The sequence below is a fragment of the Macaca thibetana genome, chromosome 4 (assembly GCF_024542745.1).
Source record: "Macaca thibetana thibetana isolate TM-01 chromosome 4, ASM2454274v1, whole genome shotgun sequence".
NCBI classification, from domain to species: domain Eukaryota; kingdom Metazoa; phylum Chordata; class Mammalia; order Primates; family Cercopithecidae; genus Macaca; species Macaca thibetana.
This window is the reverse complement of record NC_065581.1, coordinates 85,687,776-85,707,731: the sequence shown is the minus strand read 5'-3', so window position 1 is coordinate 85,707,731 and position 19,956 is coordinate 85,687,776. Positions and strand designations below refer to the sequence as shown.

Here is a 19,956-nt window from a genome sequence, read left to right as displayed (position 1 = left end):
CATATGTTCAAGCTAGGAGATAATGTGTGTTATAAATTTCATCTACTCACTGGCTTCTTTCAGTCTGTAAATGATCTCATTTTAACTTTTTAAAATGTTATTTATTTATTTTTGAGATGAGGTGTCTCACTCTGTCACCCAGGCTGGACTGCAGCGGTGTGATCACAGCTTATTGCAGTCTTGAATTCCTGGGATCAAGCAATCCTCTCACCTCAGCCTCCCAGGTAGCTGGGACTACAGGTGCATGCCACCATACCTGACTAACTTAAAAAAAAAATTAGTCATAAGGTCTTGCTACATTGCCCAGGGCAGTCTTGAGCTCCTGGCCTCAAGTCTCCTCAAGCGCTAGGATTATAGTGTGAGCCACTACACTTGACCAATTTTTTTTTATTTTAAAATAATTTTAGACTTACAGAAAAGTTGCAAAAATATTTCAGAGTATTCCTGTATATCTTTCATATTGCTTCCCCCATTTTTAATATCTTACATAACCATAGGACATTTATTAAGATCTCAAAATAAACATTGGTACAATGCTATCAACTTTTGTACATTTATTGTTCTACTTTTGCCAGTTTCCCCAATAATATACTTTTTCTCATCTAGGATCCACTCCAAGATCCTATATTACATTTAGTTGTCATGGCTCTTTCATCCAATCTGTGATAATACTTTCTTCTTGTTTTTCATGACCTTGATACTTTTAAAAGAATACTGGTCAGTTATTTTGTAGACTGTCACTTAGTTGCAGGAATTTTACTGTAAACAAGAACTGTCTCTTCTTTCTCATATATTTATTTATATTGGTATAAACTTTTTTTTTTTTTTTTGAAACAGAGTCTTGCTCTGTTGTCCCAGGCTGGAGTGCAGTGGTGGGATCTCGGCTCACTGCAACCTCTTACTCCCGGGTTCAAGTGATTCTCTTGCCTCAGCCTCCTGAGTAACTGGTATTACAGGCACCCACTACCATGCCTGGCTAATTTTTGTATTTTTAGTAGAGACGGGGTTTCACCACGTTGGTCAGGCTGGTCTCGAACTGCTGACGTTAGGTGATCTGCCCGCCTCCCAAAGTGCTGGGATTGTAGGCGTGAGCCACCATGCCTGGCCTGCTGTAGACTTTTAAAAAAATATTCATTTATTTATTTTTTATACAGACAAGTTCTCACTATGTTGACCAGGCTGGTCTTGAACTCCTGGCCTCAAGCAGTCCTCCTGCCTTGGCCTCCCGAAGTGCTGGGATTATAGGTGTGAGCCACCACACGTGACCTATTGGTACGGACTTAAGAATAGAGTTGATCCTTGAACAATGCAAGGGCACCCTTGCAGTAGAAAATCTGCATATAATTTTTGACTGCCCCTCAAACCTAGCTACTAATAGCTTACTGTTGACTGGAAGCCTTACCAATAACATACACAGTCAATTAACATGTATTTTGTATTTACATGTGTTATATACTATATTCTTAAAGTAAGCTAGAGAAAAGAAATATGCTATTCATTAGACATGAGTGGATCATCCTAAAAGTCTTCATCCTTGTCATCTTTATATTGTGAAGGCTGAGGAAGAGGAGGGGTTCTTGCTGTCTCCGTGAGGACAGGGGTAGAAGAAATCTGCGTATAAGCAGACCTACGTGGTTCAAACCCATGTTATTCAAGGGTCAGAACTGTATTTTATTTTATGGGTTATAATCCAATACTATAACTTTATTTCAGTGTTTTGATTTTGATTTGACCACTGGGAGCTCTTTCAAGTTGGCTTCTGTGTCTTTTTGACATGCATTCCATCATTTTTCAGTACTTCTTTACTTTCTATACCATAAGATGTTCCAGAATCTTCTGTTTTCTTTCCTCCACCTAGGAATTAGCTGTTTCTCTAAGGAGCCCTGGGTTTTTTTTTTATTGGTGAATGATAGTTAGAAATAAAAATCTAATCCTAGGTGTGGTCATTGCTTCTGGGTGTCATTTTAAGCCCTCTCTTAAGCCCTCAGAGCTAAGAATGTATCATATACTAACAAGCAGCAACATGTATATTTATATTTATTTCTTCTTCCATCTGTCAGTATATTAAAAGGCTTGAGGACTTACTGATGGTCCTTATCCAACATCAAAATGTTAATTCTGTCCTTTCTCCTTTTCTTATTTGTAACTCGTTGTACAGTGAGAAACCTGCATCTCATTATCCATGATATATTTGTTTGTTAAATCCTAGTATATATTTTCGTAATTACTAACCAGTACCCATATGAGAAACAAGTTTACTGACTCAAGTACGGTGTTTGTCTACAGTTCTTTTTGTCTGTAGCCTTGCAGAATATAGTCAAAATACTGTTTTCTGAAGTTACTTAAAGTAGCTCCTTTCATCCCCATCACCCTTAATGTGTATTATTCATTTGTAAATGTAATTATTTTCATTCCTTTTTAGGTTCTCTCAACATAGTGATTGATTTTAATTGATTGTTTGGTATATGAAACATTGTAATGGTTCTAAGTCCTAACTATATAAAAAGATACTCTTATAGATATGTCAGTCTTCACCCATCCTGCTGCCCTATTTGTATTCTCCCATGATTTCTACCTGTTTGCACCTGTCCCTCATGGGAAACCAGTCTCTTTAGTTTCTGTTTTAGCCTTCCTGTAATTCTTTTGCACAAAGGAACAGATACATGAATGTTTTATACTTTTTCTTTACCAAAGGATAGCGTACTATATATCCTCTCTTGCGCCTTCTTTTTTTTCTCTTAACGCAGTAAATATATCCCGGAAATCATTTCCTATTGGTAAGTAGAGATTGTCCTCATCTTTTACAGCTGCATATTATTCCATTATGTGGATTTAACCATAACTTATTTAACCACTCTGCCATGTCTGGGCATTTGGGTTGTCCTTAACATTTTGCAACTGCAAACGGTGCTACAGTAAATAGCCTTGTACATATGTATTTTTTAGTTTTGGGGGGGGTACATCTTCAAGGACATTGTCAGAAGGAAGATTACTAGGTCAAAAGCTACGTGCATGTGTAGTTTTGCCAAATTTCCCTCCAGACGGGTTATACTAGTTTGCATTTCCAATAGTAGTATATGAGAGTGTTTCCCAAAGCCTGGCCAGCAGAATGTGTTGTCCACACATTTTAATTTTGCCAGTCTGGTAAGTGGGAATGGTATCTCAGTGTTGTTTTAATTTGCATTTTTCTAGTTACAAGTGAGTTTGAATATTTTTACATATGCCTAATGTCCATGTTTTATATTTTTTTAATTATGTTTTTAATGTGTTTTTCCCATTTCTTCTCAATGTTTAAGAGTTATTTATATGTTAAAGTTAGTAGTCCCTTTTCTGTGGTATATGTTACAGATATTTTCTTCCAGTTTGTCAGTTTTCTTTTGACTTTGTTTTTGGTGTTTTTTTGCCATGCCATTTAAAAAAATTTATATAGTATGATTTACCAACATTTTCTCTTATTTCCTTGTTATATTAAGGTTGAAGAGGAGTTCACTCAGGTTTTCTTTTAATATTTGTAAGGTTTCTCCTTTTTTTGCCCAATCCATTTGGAGTATATTCTTGTGACTTGTGCGAAGTTTGGATCTTAGCCTATCTCTTGATAAATTTAAATTATTAATTTTAATGTAGTCAGATATACCAGTATTTCCTGTATGGCGTATTTTCGTCTGTGTGGATAGCCAGTTATCCCTGCACTATTTATTAGAAAGATTATCCTTTCACTTCTGCTCTGCAATGCCACCTTTGTTATAAATTCAGTGCCTATGTGTAGGACCGTTTCTAGGTTCTCTATTCTATTCTACTGACGTACTTGTTTGTCCCTACGTCAATCCCATTTTCGTTACTGCTAAAGTATGAGAAGAAGTCTTGATATCTAGTAAGTTAGTCCTCCTACTTTGTTCTTCTTTAGGATAATTTTTAATATTTTTGTTCTTTTGCTTTTCCTCATATATATTTGAATGAGCTTATGAAGTTTCTCATACAAATTCTGTCAGGAGTCTTTAGATTGCATTTAATATATAGATCAGGTTGTGAACATTTTATGTGGTAACAGTGTTGTGATTTCCTATCTATGAACATGTTGTATTCTTTCATTTACTTAGGTTTTCTTAAATTTCTTGCAATAATGTTTGATACTTTTATTAAGGTCTTTCACTTCTTTTGTTTTATTCCTAGATTAAAAGTATTTTTGAATTGGATCATCCATAGTTTCATTTTTTAACTGCATGTTAATACAACTGCTATCTTTCTGTAATGGATCTAGTATCCAGGAATCTTACTATAAATTCACTGATTAATCCTAGTAATTTTTCTGCATTTTGGGGGGAATACATATGTATATATATTATGTTTATGAATACTGTGAGCTTTTTTCCCTCTAAACCTTAGATCATGTTTTTCCTTGCCTAATACACTGGCTAGGGCCTCTAGTACATTGTTAAACAAAAATGGTGATAGAAGGTGTTTTTGCATTCTTCTCAATCTAAAATTTAAAAATTTCCCCATTAAGTGTGTTTCCTGTAGGGTTTGATTTATTTATTTACTTAGATCATTTAGATAAAATTGAAAAAGTTAGCTTCTCTTCCTTATTTAAGAGTACTTATACAAGGGTGTTTAGTGTTTTTCAAATACCTTTTCTGCCATTATAACAATACGGTCTTTCCCCCCATCCTGTTCCTCAGGTAATTACAATGGTGAGTTATTTAATATTAAATGATTTTTAGAATAAACCCAGTTTGATGGTTTTCCTTGCTTCTTTTTTCTTCCCTTTCCCCTTTTGGATTATAAATTTTGTATTATAAATTTCTTTATAAGTTGGTTTTACCTGCAACCTACAAGTTTTGATATATTGTTACTTTGCTATTCAGCTGAAGACGTTTCGTAATTTCAATTATGATTTTACCTCTGACCTATGGGTTATTTTTAAGTGTACTTCTGTCTTTACAGACATGAGGATTTTTCTGGTTACTTTTATGTTATTGATTTCTAGCTGAATTATGTTCTGAGGCTATGATCTGCATTACTTTATTTGTTCAAAATTTGCTTTATGTGGGAGGAAGGAGAGTATCAGGAAGAATAGCTAGTGGATGCTGGGTTTAATACCTGAGTGATGGGATGGTCTTTGCAGCAAAGCATCACGGCACATGTTTACTGATGTAACAAACTTGCACATCCTGCACACATACCCTGAAGTTAAAATAAAAGTTGGAAATTTTAAAAAAAGGAAAAAAAAATTTGCTTTGTGGAATACACTTTTTAAATTTATATCCCACTAGAAGATTCGAAGAATAATGTAGACCTTATCAATAATATGCATTTTCTTAAGTTCAAGATGGCACTATTGATCCTATATTAAGTGTATTTGCTTCCTATTTGTTTGGTTGTTTGTTTTCTAATAGGAGATGTATTGGATGTAGTCTGGTCTTTGGATAACTTGCTAAACAGTGGAATTTTATGTAAGTCAGTATTCAAGGTGCTATTAGTTGTTTCAAGGTATTTTGTTTCAATTTAAAAATATATCTGATAATGGGTACTATAGTTATGGCTTGTACATAGAACAGTTAATTTTGAGTTATTTAGCTTATTTTTAGAAAGAATCTCTTGCCCCCTTTAAACTTGTAATTTGAAATAATTACAGACTCAATTTACTTTTAAAGCAGGTTTTCTGTGTTTGATGTATCATCGGTATTGGGTGAATGAAGTTCTTTTAAATATTTATTCTATTACCTGACAAGTTTTACTTTCTTTTATGAGAAACTTTTCTGGAAACAATTTTGGGGCTTTCTTTTCAGAATAGATATTGGTTAGTGTTTGTGTTTGGAAAATTGAAAGCAAAATATATGTTAGTCTTGCCTATTCTTAACTTCTAAAGCTATAATAGATTGTTTTTGTCCAACAGTGTCTCTTTATTGCTACTTTCCAAAAACATCCTCTTTGGTAGCCACAGTATAGAAGCATTTAGTTGCAAACAAATATCTCAGAGTTGTTAGCATTTGTATAAAGGTTATGGTAATGTTCACCTAACTTAAGGGCTAAACAATTACCTGGTACCAAGTAAGTCAGGGCTTCTATTTTTAAATATATGTATAAATGTGTTTATTAGTGCTGAATTAATGCTTTACTGTGGGGATTTAAAAATGTGTGATTGCTATATTGTACATAAGCACCCCGCATGATGAAATGGTACATATTACTTGACAATAATTATGTATACAATTTGCAAAAATACTTTTTGAAAGGTAAAGATATTTAAAGAAATCCATTTTAAAAGTGGGAATTTGTGTTCTCAAAGTATTACCTTATGCATAGCAGGCTTTTATGACACATGTTAAAAGAAAGACTAGTAATTTTTAAAAGTGAAATATACATACATACATATATATGTGCTAACTGATATATTTAAGAAATTTCTTATTTAGGGAAAGGTAGTTATTAGGCAAGTTGGAGGGAGGGACACACTAAATAGTATATTGGCAAGCTTCCTGAAATGCATATGGATAGTAATTTAGAGGCATACTGATTTTTAAATGTCAGGCAGCTTTTATTCTTTTCCTTTTCTAGCATCTATTTGTATGAACAGTGACTATTCCTGCTGCTAAAGGAGGTTTTATCAAGCTTTCTGTGAACATTTGTTATATAGGAAATAAATTAAACTACTGCTATATATACCTAACATTCAATTTATGATACCAGCAATGATTTGGGAGAGATTTAAAATTTTGTTGGTTAATTTCTTATTTGTCAAATGATGGGCTAAGAAATTCTCCATTTCTTAGATTAGGGACATTTCCTGTGTTTCCTATTTGAATCTACTAAACAAATGCCTTTAGTCGTGTTTGTAACCATCAACAGTATGTTTCAAATTACAGTGTCATCACTTACATTCCAAATGTAAGAAAGTTTTTGCTAAGTTGGCTTAATTCAGAATTGTGTTTAGCAGCTATTAATATTCTCTTAGTGACCCTTTAATACTTTATAGGCTCTTTTTTTTTTTTTGATATAAGAGTTTCACTCTTGTTGCCCAGGCTAGAGTGCAATGACATGATCTCGGCTCACTTCAACCTCCGCCTCCTGAGTCCAAGCGATTCTCCTACCTCAGCCACCTGAGTAGCTGGGATTACAAGCGTGCGCCACCACGCCCAGCTAATTTTTGGATTTTTAGTAGAGACGGGGTTTCACCACGTTGGTCAGGCTGGTCTCAAACTCCTGACCTCAGGTGATCCGCCCTCCTCGGCTTCCCACAGTGCTAGGATTACAGGCATGAGCCACCACGCCCGGCCTGTAGGCTCTTATAGAACATAGGGTACAGGGGATATTCCCAGGAGACTAAATATGTACCTTATTTCATAGAATCTAAGTTGCTATGAGACTGTGCTTTCATGGTCTTAGTAGACCATGTCAATGAAGGGTAATCACACAATTACCTCACAACAGTCACCTGGTTATTATTATGATACCACCTAGCATCACAGGCATTTCAATTTCAGAGAAGTTAAATTATAAATAAATGTATATCCTGGAATTGTTGAAGTAGGGTTTTGAAGTCACTAACAGAATTTAAAAGAGATGGTTATGATAATCTCGTGTTCTCATTTTCTGTGATTATATCAATATGGCATGCCGAGAAGTTTTTTATTGTTTTGAGTTTCCAATTGTTGTTTAGTTTTTTGTTTTGACTCTAGATACTACACAGTGTTCCATTCTGAGATTCATGCAATAGAATTTATAGCCATCCTAGAGATCATTAGAAATCTATTAAGTTAAAAGGCCATTAACTTTCAATGTCGAGACTTTGAGAAGTGACGTTGCGTAGTTCCTCTGGGCAAGGAGTATAGGCAATTTGTTTTTTCTTCTTCATGTATAATCATGTTCAGACTGAAGTTGTATCCATTTATTCACAGTGTCCATTATGTAAAGATTTTTGATAAAAGAAAGATGAGATATATGTACATTTTGGTCAGTTAAACGCAAGAATATTTAATTATGTGCTTCCTATACCCTGCACCACTACTAGTTGCCCACATACTCCACAAGCACAGTTATAATGATAGTATTTCTTCATTCTCAATGTTTCATTGCATTTAAGAGTGAGGACATATTAGAACTGTGGGAATAAGAAGGAAGGGATAATGCAGAGACCATAATCATTACCATTTTTTTATATTAGACCTTTGTTTGGTTTGATTTTTATTTTCATGTTTATTGTTTTATAAGAAATAAAGTACATCTTTTAATGTGACTCCATATTGCCTACAAAATAAAGTATATGCCATTTGAAATTCTTCATGGTTAATTCTAAACTTCTTTTGAGTTCTCATCTCCAACTAAATTATTCCCTACTCCGTCCATACCTGTGCTGTCTTTGTCTCAAATCTTCTTTTTCGCAGGATGTTGTTTTTTTCCCTTTGTGTTACCCACTCTTTGAGGCTAATCCCAAATCCCATCTATTCAAACTTTTCCAGATCTCTTCATAGCAAATACCTTTATTCCACTACTTTCTAATGGTGAGTTTCTCTCTTATACCTCTTAGTGGAGGGTACCTTTTGTTAAGGTTATGTATTTGTCAGGTTTTCCTGTTAGATTTTGGTACCGATGTATTTAGGTTTGTATTACCTCCTGTACATTGCATAGTGGTGGTACATCATCATACACGTCTTCATCCTTGTCGTCTTCACGTTGAGCTGGCTGAGAAGGAGGAGGAAGAGGGTTAGTCTTGCTGTCTCAGTGGTGGGAGAGGGAGAAGAGGTGGAAGAGGTGGAAGGGGAGGCAGGAGAGACAGGCACACTCAGTGTAACTTTTATTGAAAAACGATCCCTGTGTAAGTGGACTCATGCTGTTCAAACTTGTGTTATTCAAGGACCCTCTGTAATTTTGTTATAATTACTAATATGTTAGAGTGTTCTACATTTAAGTTTTCATTCTCAACATTTTACTTATTATTATTATTTGAGACGGGGTCTCATTATATTGACCAGACTAAAGGGGGTGGCTGTTCACTGGTGCAGTCATAGCACACTACAACCTTGGACTCCTGGAGTCAAGCAATCCTCCTGCTTCAGTCTGTCGAGTAACTGGGACTGTAGGCACACACAGCCACACTTGGCTCCCATTACTTTCTGAAATATAAAATTATTTATTTGCTGGTTACTATCTCATAGTGTGAAAGACAAGAATACTTTTCTCACGGCATCCATCTAATATATTTTATAATGTATCTATATTATATCTATTATTCAAATTTTGATAATTATACAACCTTACTCATAAGGAGTATTTTATAAATAATGCTTTTTTTTCTTTGTAGGTTACTTCCTCAGAATGTTGGTCTTCTGTATGTTGGAGGTTATGAAAGACCCTTTGCACAAATCAAGGTATGTTTATTCATTTTCAGGGTACTTTTCCTGGATGTTCTCTTATCTAGAATCCATCAAAAACTTGCTAATAATCATCAACATATAAAAATATTGTGTCCCAGCACTTCGGGAGGCCAAGACAGGTGGATCACTTGAGCCCAGGATGTTGAGACTATGTTGGGAACCGTGTCTCTACAAAAAAAAAATTTTTTTGTAATTAGCCAAGTTTAGTGGCATGTGCCTATAGTCCCAGCTACTCTGGAGGCTGAGGTGGAAAGATCACTTGAGCCCAGGAGTTTGAGGCTGCAGTGAGCCATGATAACACCACTATACTCCAGCCCGGGCGACAGAGTGAGACCCTGTCTCAAAAAAAAAAAAAAAAAAAAAGTGAATGTGAAGTGATAATTTCATTAGCTTCTACGTATTTCTGCTGAAGAAATCATTCAGCTTTTCAAAGGAATTGATTATTTTAATATTCTTGCCATAGTAAAGATGACTTTGACCAAAATAGTTCAGTGATTAATTTAGAAGAGTACATTTAGAGATTAATCTTTGAGATCATCCCTTTTGCCATTAAAAAAATGTTTACAGGTCAAGCACATGGCTCATGCCTACAGTCCCAGTGCTTTGTGAGGCCAAGGTGGGAGGGCCAAGGCTGGAAGATTGCTTGAGCCCAGGAGTTTGAGACGAGCCTGGGCAGCATAGTGAAACCTCATCTCTACAAAATAATAAAAAAAAATTAACTGGGCATGGCATGGCAGTTGTCCCAGCTTCTCAGGAGGCTGAGGCTAGAGGATTCCCTGAACCTGGGAGGTCAAGGTTGTAGTGAGACATGATCACACCACCGCACTTCAGCCTGGGCGACCGAGTGAGACTGCCTCGAAAAACAAAAATGTTTTTAACAGCTTTATTGAGATCTAAAGGACAAACAATAAACTGTACAATTTGATAAATTATGACATGCTTGCAGTTGTGAAACCATAACTGCAATCAAGATAATTAACATATTAATCACTTCAAAAAGTTTCCGTGTGCCCCTTTGAAATTTCCCCCTCCTGCCCTTCCTTTTTTTTTTTTTTTTTTTTTTTTTTTTTTTGGTGGTCTCCAAGCAACCACTAATCTGATTTTTGTTATTATAGATTAATTTGCATTTTCTAGAGCTTTATATAAGTGAAATCATATAGTGTATATTCACTTTCTTTTTTGCCGTCTTTCACTCAGCATAATTATTTTGAGATTCATCCACATTATTGCACTTATCACTAGTTTATTATTTTTTATTGCCAAGTATCAGGTTGGTGTAAAAGTAATTGTGTTTTTTTGCCATTAGTAGTATTCCATTCTATGGCTATAGCAAGTTTGATTATCCTTTCACCTGCTGATGGGCATTTGGGTTGTTTCTAGTTTGGGGCTGTTACAGATAAAGCTGCTGTGAGCATTTGTGTACAAGTTTTGCATAGACATATGCTTTTCTTTCTCTTGGGTAAATATCTAGGAGGGGAATGGCTGGGTCATGTGGTAGTTGTATTACATTTCCGTAATGACTGAGATTCTTTTCATGTACTTTTTTCCCATCTGAATCCGGTCAAATATATGTTCAAATCTTCTCTAGTGAAGTATGTCTTCAAATCTTGTTATTTTAAAATTGGGTTTTTAGTTCTCTTACTGAGTTTTGAACATTTTTTTGTATCTTCTGGATATAAGTCCTGTATCAGATTTGTGATTTGCAATTATTTTCTCTCAGCTGTAGGTTGTCTTTTCATCTCTTAACAGTGCCCTCAAAGAGCAGTTCTTAGTATTGATGAAGTTCAGTTTATTTTTCTTTCATGGCTCATGCTTTTGTTGTTGTATCTAAGAAATATTTTCCTAACCCAAAGTCACAGAGATTTTTCTCTATGTATTCTGATAGAAGTTTTATACTGTTAGGTTTTACCTTTAGGTTTATTGTCCATTTGAGTTAATCTTTATAGAAGAGTCAAGTATGGATTGATGTTCTTTTTTTTTTTCTTTTAATCTTTTTTTTTTCCAGAATGTTACTCTCAAACATTTTTTTTTCAGACATGTTGATATATAGGTGTTCCAAAACCACTTTCGAAAAGAATAAAGACCTTACAGCTTTGTTGAAAATCAGTTGATCCATATATGTGTGAATCTATTTCTGGACTCTTCCATTCCATTGACCTATGTGTTTATCCCTCTACCAATAACCACACTATATTGATTTCTGTAGCTTTATAACAAATCATGAAGTAGTGTAAATCCTCCAACTTTGTTCTTTTTCTATGTTGTTTGGCTAATCTAGGTTCCTTTCATTTCCATATGAATTTTTATGATCATCTTGTCAGTTTCTATAAAAATGCCTGTTCAGATTGTGATTAGGATTGTGTTGAACGTATAGATCAGTTTGCAGAGAACTGAAATTTTAACAGTATCAAATATTCCAATTCATTAAGGCCACATCGCTCTCTAGTTATTTAGGTCTCTCAGCAATATTTCGTTGCTTTCAGTATATTGGTTTTAGACATTTTTCAAGCAAATTTATCTGTTTTGTATTTTGTACACTATTACAAAAGTTTTCTTTTAATTTTTTTTTACTCACCCTGACACTTGGGCAGGATTTAATTTTAATTTCTGATTGTTTAATGGTACTTGCCAGTCTGTAAAAAGTTGATGGATCTTTTTTTCTTTTCATGTGTTGGCTTTAAACTCTACCATCTTGTACTCGATTATTAGTTCAGTAGCTTTTATGTAGATTTCATAGGATCGTCTACATAAATGATAGTCCTCTACTAGTAAGGACAGTTCTCCTTCTTTCTGATCTTGATGCCTTTTATTGCTTTTCTTTTTTTAAATTTTCTTTTTTATAGAGACAGGGTCTTGCTGTGTTGGCCAGGTGGGTCTTGAATCTGATTACAGGCATGAGCTACCACCCCTGGCCTGCTTTTTCTTTATTGCACTGACTAAATCCTACAATACAGAGTTGAATAGAAATGGCAAGAACAGACATACTTGTCTTGTTTCTTATCTTAGTGGGAAAGCATTATTTAATCTTTTATAAAAAATTGTTTTTATAGTAATATTAGTTAAGGGTGGGTTAATTGATTCTATTAAACTTTCTTATAAGAAATGAAAAAATATTAGCATTCAAGGCAATTTATAAAAAGGAAAGAGTTGAGACACTCAGTTTTGTTTTTGTAACTTTCTATTAATGTTTTCTGAGAAACCTATATGTGTGTGTGTGTGTGTGTGTGTGTGTGTGTGTGTGTGTGTGTGTGTGTGTGTTTTAAGGCAGAGTTTCACTCTGTCACCCAGATTGGAGTGCAGTGGCACAATCTTGGCTCACTGCAACCTCTGCCTCCCGAGTTCAAGTGATTCTCCTGCCTCAACCTCCCAAGTAGCTGAATTACAGGCTCACACCACCACGCCTGGCTAATTTTTTGTATTTTTAGTAGAGCTGGGGTTTTGCTGTGTTGACCAGGCTGGTCTTGAACTCCTGACCTCAGGCAGTCCACCCGCCTCAGCCTCCCAAAGTACTGGGATTACAGGCATGAGCCACCGCACCTGGCCAGAAGCCAATACACTTGTTTTGTGATTTTTTTGTTGTTGTTACATAGTTTTCTGATTTTTCTTCACATTTGTTTCTTGGCTCCATGTGTTATTTTTCTTCTATCCATGTGAGACTTGTAAGTTAAAACTCCTTTCCACTTGCTTATGACATATTTTTATGTTTTGAAAAATAAGGAATTTTCAGAGTAGACTAAGGTTAAATAGAATATGCAGCATACTTAATACTGAAGATGTTCAGTCATAATATCAACATCTGTTTTTGAGACAGAGTCTCACTCTGTTACCCAGGCTGTAGTGTGGTGGCACAATGACAACTCACTGCAGCACACTGCAGCGTTGGCCTCTCAGGCTCAGGTGATCCTCTCACCTGAGTCTCCCAAGTAGCTGGAACTACAGGTGCATGCCACACGCCTGGCTAATTTTTTTGTGGAGATGGGGTTTCGCCGTGTTGCCCAGGCTGGTCTCAAACTCCTGGACTCAAGTGATCCACCCATCTCAGCCTCCAAAAGTGCTGGGATTACAGGTGTGAGCCACCATGCCTGGCCACCACAATATCAACATTTTTTAAATGAAAAATCTTATCTTAGTTACCATAGCATTAGCACCTCTTTAAATAACTCCATTAATTTAACCTAAATCTAAACATTCTCTAAAGTTCATCATTAGGATCTTAAATTATGGAACCTCTTGACTTTTCTAGTTCCTTAAATAATGTCAAGTATTCAAGTCCATTTTTTTCTTCCATTTTTAATATCCCTGTAACATGAGGAGAATTGGCAAGATTCTCTTCATAAACCCCCCTCACTATCCCATTCACCAAATTCAGCAGTATAGCCAGGAATCCTAATAGGTTACAGCAGGAACATTTATGACAGCTCAATATTTTTCTGACCAATGATTTGGAAAATCCTGTTTCTCTTCATTAGAGCTGAAGTAACTAAAAAGAGAGAGGCTTATCTGATATATTTCAGTAAGGAGAGAATTTTTGTGTTCGTGGTGTGAGTTACATAGTGTCTCAAAAATACAGTCTCAGAGTTATGTGTATCTGAGTGGTAGTTGCCCTATCACTCACCTGATTTATTAATATAACATTTTCTTTATCTGCACATTTCCTAACAAGCTCAGTAACAAAGTCAATCTTTTGTCAATCCTTTATACCTAGATAATCGGCCCTGTAGAAAAAAGTTTATGATTTTAGGGTGTCTTTTTCCTTTGATGTTGTTGTGGGAAAGATTTCTTTCATTCACTGTGAAAAGATTCTTATCCTTATTAATTGTTGAAGTTCTTTCATAATTCCTATGGCTCCATCAAATTACATGCATATGAATTAGAATATAAGTTAATTGGATAACAATTTAAAAATCATAGTTCAAATGCTTGACATTAGGTTATAAAAGTTAGGTTCATTTCCTACGTTGGCTTGTACCTGACTTGTGAATATGAAATACCAGTATTTGTTATGTTCACTTTTTTCCCATTAAACTAAATGTAAAGATAATATATAACCTTTAAAAAATGGAGACTGCTTTGCTTTTCTTAAGAACATGTTGGTTGTTGATTTTTAAAATTAAATCATGATATGAAATTGTTCACTTGATCATGGAGGAAAAGACATTCTCATTCATTAGCATCACAAGACTTAAGTTCCTCAGTGTGGGTGGCTTGGTGTTGCAGGCAATGTTTGCTAGAGATATTTTACCTAAAAACGAGCTCCATTTTATAAAGTTCAGAAAGAGAAAAGAAAGAACACAAAAAGATAATAGATACTTGGACACATGTTAAATGAATTCAGAAATTTGCTATAGCATGCTGATAAATACCTGTACATCTGTACTATTAGTATTAAATATATAAAACGGAGCATAACAATTATTCCTACAGCTGAACACACACACACACTCTTCCATTATTTACTCATCTTTTAGTTTTAGTTTTCTGTCTAAGCCCTACATAAAGACATAAATATGTGTAAACTTGGGACCTTTAGGATTGTTTTTTCTAGTTCTGTGAAGAATGATGATGGTATTTTTATGGGAATTGCATTAAATTTATAGATTGCTTTTGGCAGTATGGTCATTTTCACAGTATTGATACTACTCATCCATAATCATGGGATGTGTTGCCATTTGTTTTTGTTGTCTGTGATTTCTTTGAGCAATGTTTGGTAGTTTTCCTTGTAGAGGTCTTTCACCTCCTTTGTTAGGTGTATTCCTAAGTATTTTATTTTATTTGCAGCTGTTTTAAAAGGGTTGAGTTATTGATTTGATTCTCAGCTTGGTTGCTGTTGGTGTATAGCAGTGCTACTGATTTGTGTACATTAATTTTGTATCCTGAAGTTTTACTGAATTCATTTATCAGATCTAGTTGCTTTTTGGATAAGTCTTTTAGGGTTTTCTAGGTATGCAATCATATCATCAGCAAAAAGTGACAGTTTGACTTCCTCTTTACTGATGTGGATGCCTTTATTTATTTCCCTTGTCTGATTGCCCTGGCTAGGACTTCCATTACTGTGATGAATAGAAGTGGTAAAAGTGGGCATCATTGTCTTATTCCAGTTTTCAGGGGGAATATTTTCAACTTTTCCCTTTTCAGTGTAATGTTGCCTGTGGGTTTGTCATTGATGGCTTTTAGTACCTTAAGGTGTAGCAGGAACAGTCGCAGACAAAACCTCTTGGACACTGGTTTTATGAGGGAAGAGGCTTTAATCAGCTGGGAGCATTGGTAGATGCGCGTCTCAAGATCCAAGCTCCCCAAAGTAAAGATTCCTGTCCCTTTTAACAGCTTACACTCTAGGGGGTCCACGTGAAAGGGTCATGATACATTGTGCAAGTGGGGGCTATGTGACTGAGGTCTACATGCATCAGTGATAGGGGCTAGCAGAACAGAACAGAAAGTTTCACAAGTCTTCCTCATACAATGTCTGGAATTTGTGGATAACACCAACGGTTAGGTCAGGAATTGATGTTTAACTACCAGGCCCAGTTCTTGGCACCAAGCCCTCTGACTATTGATCTCACTTCTGCTGCTTTTTTTTTTTTTTTGAACTTTTTGCTTTCTTATGAAACAGGAGACAATGGGAGAGGTGGTCTCCTTCCTTAAAGGTGTGTTTCTTCTATGCTGATTTTGCCTAGGGTTCTAATCACAAGAAATGCTAGATTTTGTCAAATGCTTTTTCTGCATCTATTGATAGCATTTTTGTTTTTAATTCTGTTTATGTGGTGTATCACATTTATTAACTTGCATGTGTTAAACCAGCCCTGCATCTCTGGTATGAAAGCCACTTCAAAGTGATGTATTACCTTTTCAATATGCTGTTGGATTCAGTAACTTAGTATTTTGTTGAGGATTTTTACATCTGTGTTCATCAGGGATATTGGTCTATAGTTTTCTTTTTTTGTTATGTCCTCTCCTGGTTTTAATATTAGGGCAATAATGACTTCATAGAATGATTTAGGGAGGATTCCCTCTTCTCTATCTTTTGGAATAATTTCAGTAGGATTGGTACCAACTCTTCTTTGAATGTGTGATAGAATTTAGCTGTGAATCCATCTGGTCCTGGACTTTTTTTGTTGGCAATTTTTTCTTTTATTACTGTATCAATCTCACTACTTGTTATTGGTCTCTTCAGAGTTTCTGTTTCTTCCTAGTTTAATCTAGGATGGTTGTATAGTTCCAGGAATTTATCCCTTTCCTCTGGGTTTTCTAGTTTGTGTGCCTGAAGGTGTTCATAGTAGCGTTGAATGATTTTTTTTAATTTCTGTGGTGTCAGTTGTATTATCTCCCATTTCATTTCTACTTGAGCTTATTTGATTCTTCTCTCTTTCTCTCTTCTTTTCTTGGTTAATCCCACTAATGGTCTATCAATTTTTTTTTAACCTTTTCAAGGAACCAGCATTTCATTTTATTTATCTTTTGTATTGCTTTTTTTGTTTGTTTGTTTCAATTTCGTTTAGTTCTGTTCTGATCTTTGTTATTTCTTTTCTGCAGGGTTTGGGTTTGTTTTGTTCTTGCTTCTCTAGTTTCTTGAGGTGTGAGCTTAGATTGTCTGTTTGTGCTCTTTCAGACTTTTTGATGTAGGCATTTAATGCTATGAACTTTCCTCTTAGTACTGCTTTTGCTGTATCCCAGAGGTTTTGATAGGTTGTGTCGCTATCATCATTCAGTTCAAATAACTTTTTAATTTCCATCTTGATTTCATTGTTGACCCAAAGATCATTCAGGAGCAGATAAGTTAATTTCCATGTATTTGTATGGTTTTGAGGGTTCCTTTTGGAGTTCATTTTCAATTTTATTCCACTGTGGTCTGAGAAAATACTTGATATAATTTCAGTTATCTTAAATTTATTGAGACTTGTTTTGTGACCTGTCTGTTTTATGGTCTGTCTTGGAGAATGTAACATGTGCTATGATAAGAATGTATATTCTGCAGTTGTTGGGTAGAATGTTGTGTATATATCTGTTAAGTCCATTTGTTCCAGGGTATAGTTTAAGTCCATTGTTTCTTTGTTGACTTTCTGCTTTGAAAGTGCAGAGTATTGAAGTGGAGTATTGAAGTCCCCCACTATGATGGTGTTGCCGTCTATCTTATTTCTTATGTCTAGTAGTAATTGTTTGGTAAATTTGGGAGCTCCAGTGCTAGGTGCATGTATTTATGATTGTGACATTTTCCTGTTGGAGACTAATCCTTTTATCGTTGTATAATGTCCCTCTTTTTCTTTATTTTTTTACCATTGTTGCTTTAAAGTCTGTTTTGTCTGATATAAGAATAGCTACTCCTGCTCACTTTTGGTGTTCATTTGCATGGAATATCTTCACCTCTTTACCTGGAGTTAATTTGAGTCCTTATGTGTTAGATGAGTCTCTTGAAGACAACAGATACCATATTTGGTTGGTGGATTTTTATCCATTCTGGTATTCTGTATCTTTTAAGTGGAGCATTTTGGCCATTTACATTCAATGTTAGTATTGAGATGTGAGGTACTGTTCTATTCATCATGCTAGTTGTTGCCTGAATACCTTGGGGTTTTATTTTGTTTTCATTGTGGTGTTGTTTTATAGGCCCTGTGAGATTTATGCTTTAAGGAGGTTCTATTTTGGTGCATTTTGAGGTTTTAAGATTCAGAACTTTTTTAGCATTTCTTGTAGTGCTGGCTTAGTAGTGGCAAATTAACTCAGCATTTGTCTAAAAATGATTATCTCTGCTTCATTTATGAAACTTCATTTTGCTGGATACAAACTTTTTACCTGACAGTTATTTTGTTTCAGCAGAGTAAAGATAGGACCCTAAGGCCTGCTGGTCTGTAAGGAGAAATGAGCTGTTAATCTGATAGGTTTTCCTTTATAGATTACCAGAGGCTTTTGTCTCACAGCTCTTAAGATTATTTCCTTTATCTTGACTTTAGATAACCTGATGACTGTGTGCCTAGGCAACCATCTTTTTGTGATGAACTTCCCGGGTGTTCTTTGAGCTTCCTGTGTTTGGATGCCTAGATCTCTAGCAAGACCAGGGAAGTTTTTATTGACTATTCCCTCAAATACATTTTCTAAATTTCTAGATTTCTCCTCTTCCTCAGGAACACCAGTTATTCTCATATTTGGTCATTTTAACATAATCCCAAATTTCTTGGAGGCGTTTTCCTTTTTTTTTTTTTTAATTCTTTTTTCTTTGTCTTTAAAGGTCTGATTGGGTTAATTCAAAAGCCTGTCTTCAAACTCTGAAATTCTTTCTTCTACTTGTTCTAGTCTGTTGTTGAAACTTTCCTGTGTATTTTGTATTTCTCTGAGTGTGTCTTTTACTTCCAGAAGTTGTAATTGTCCTTTCTTTGTGATATCTATTTCTCTGGAGACTTTTTTTCCATATCCTGTATTTTTTAAAAAATTTCTTTGATTTTTACCTTTCTCTGGTACCTCCTTGAGTAGCTTAATAATCAACCTTCTAAATTCTTTATCTGTCAGTTCAGATTTCTTCTTAGCTTGGATCCATTGCTGGGGAGCTTGTGTGATCTTTTGTGGGTGTTATAAGAACCTTGTTTCATCATACCAGAATCACTTTTTTGGTTCCTTCTCATTTGAGTAGACTGTTTCAGTGGATAGATCTGGACCTCAAGGGCTGCTGTTCAGATTCTTTTTTCCCACAGAGTGAACCCTTGATATGGTGCTCTCCCCTTGTATGTCGGGGTTCTCTACATGGACAGAACTAATAGGATAGATGTATATATGAAGGGGAGTTTATTAGGAGAATTGATTCACACGGTCACAATGAAGTCCCACATCAGGTTATCTGCAAGCTGAGGAACTAGGAAGCCAGTCCGAGTTCCAAAACCTCAAAAGTAGGGAAGCTGACAGTGCAGCCTTCCGTCTGTGGCCGAAGGCCTGAGAGCCCCTGGCAAATGACTGGTGTAAGTCCAAGAGTCCAAAAGCTGGAGAATCTGGGAGTCTGGTGTTTGAGAGCAGGAAACATCCAGCACGGGAGAAACATGGAGGCCAGAAGACTTAGCCTTTCTAGTCTTTCCGTGTTCTTCTGCCTACTTTTATTCTGGCTGTGCTGGCAGCTGATTAGATTGTGCCCCCCTGAATTGAGGGTGGGTCTGCCTTTCCTAGTCCACAGACTCAAATGTTAATGTCCTTTGGCAACACCCTTGCAGACACACCAAGGAACAATACTTTGCATCCTTCAATCCAATCAAGTTGACACTCAATATTAACCATCACACCCTCTTCCCCTAGGGACTGGGCTTCCTGAGAGCCAGACTGCAATGATTACTATTGCTCTTCTAGGTCTAGCCACCCAGTGGGGCTACCCGGCTCCTGGCTAGTGCTAGGGAGTGCCTACAGAGTCCTGTGATGTGAGTCATCTTTAGATCTTCCAGCTGTGGATACCAGCACCTGCCCCGGTGGTGACAGGGGACTGAAGTGGACTCTGTAGGAATCATTGGTTGTTGATTTGTTTAGTGTGCTGGTTTTCTTGAATATGGTTATGCTAGTGGTGAAGTTGTCACGTGGACAAACTCTGGACTTCTGGTTGGCCAAGGTGTTGCAGGTG

The 19,956-nt window shown here is 35.8% G+C and overlaps 1 protein-coding gene across 3 annotated transcripts in view; it reads left to right on the top strand.

Annotated features, from left to right (window-relative positions):
- The window catches only part of RNGTT (RNA guanylyltransferase and 5'-phosphatase), a 332,045-nt gene that overhangs the window by 257,173 nt on the left and 54,916 nt on the right, over positions 1–19,956 (top strand). For all 3 annotated transcript variants that reach the window (XM_050789534.1, XM_050789536.1, XM_050789535.1), the window contains one exon: positions 9,299–9,365. In XM_050789534.1, the coding sequence (XP_050645491.1) occupies positions 9,299–9,365 (67 nt within the window). The remainder of the gene's footprint in view (positions 1–9,298; positions 9,366–19,956) is intronic.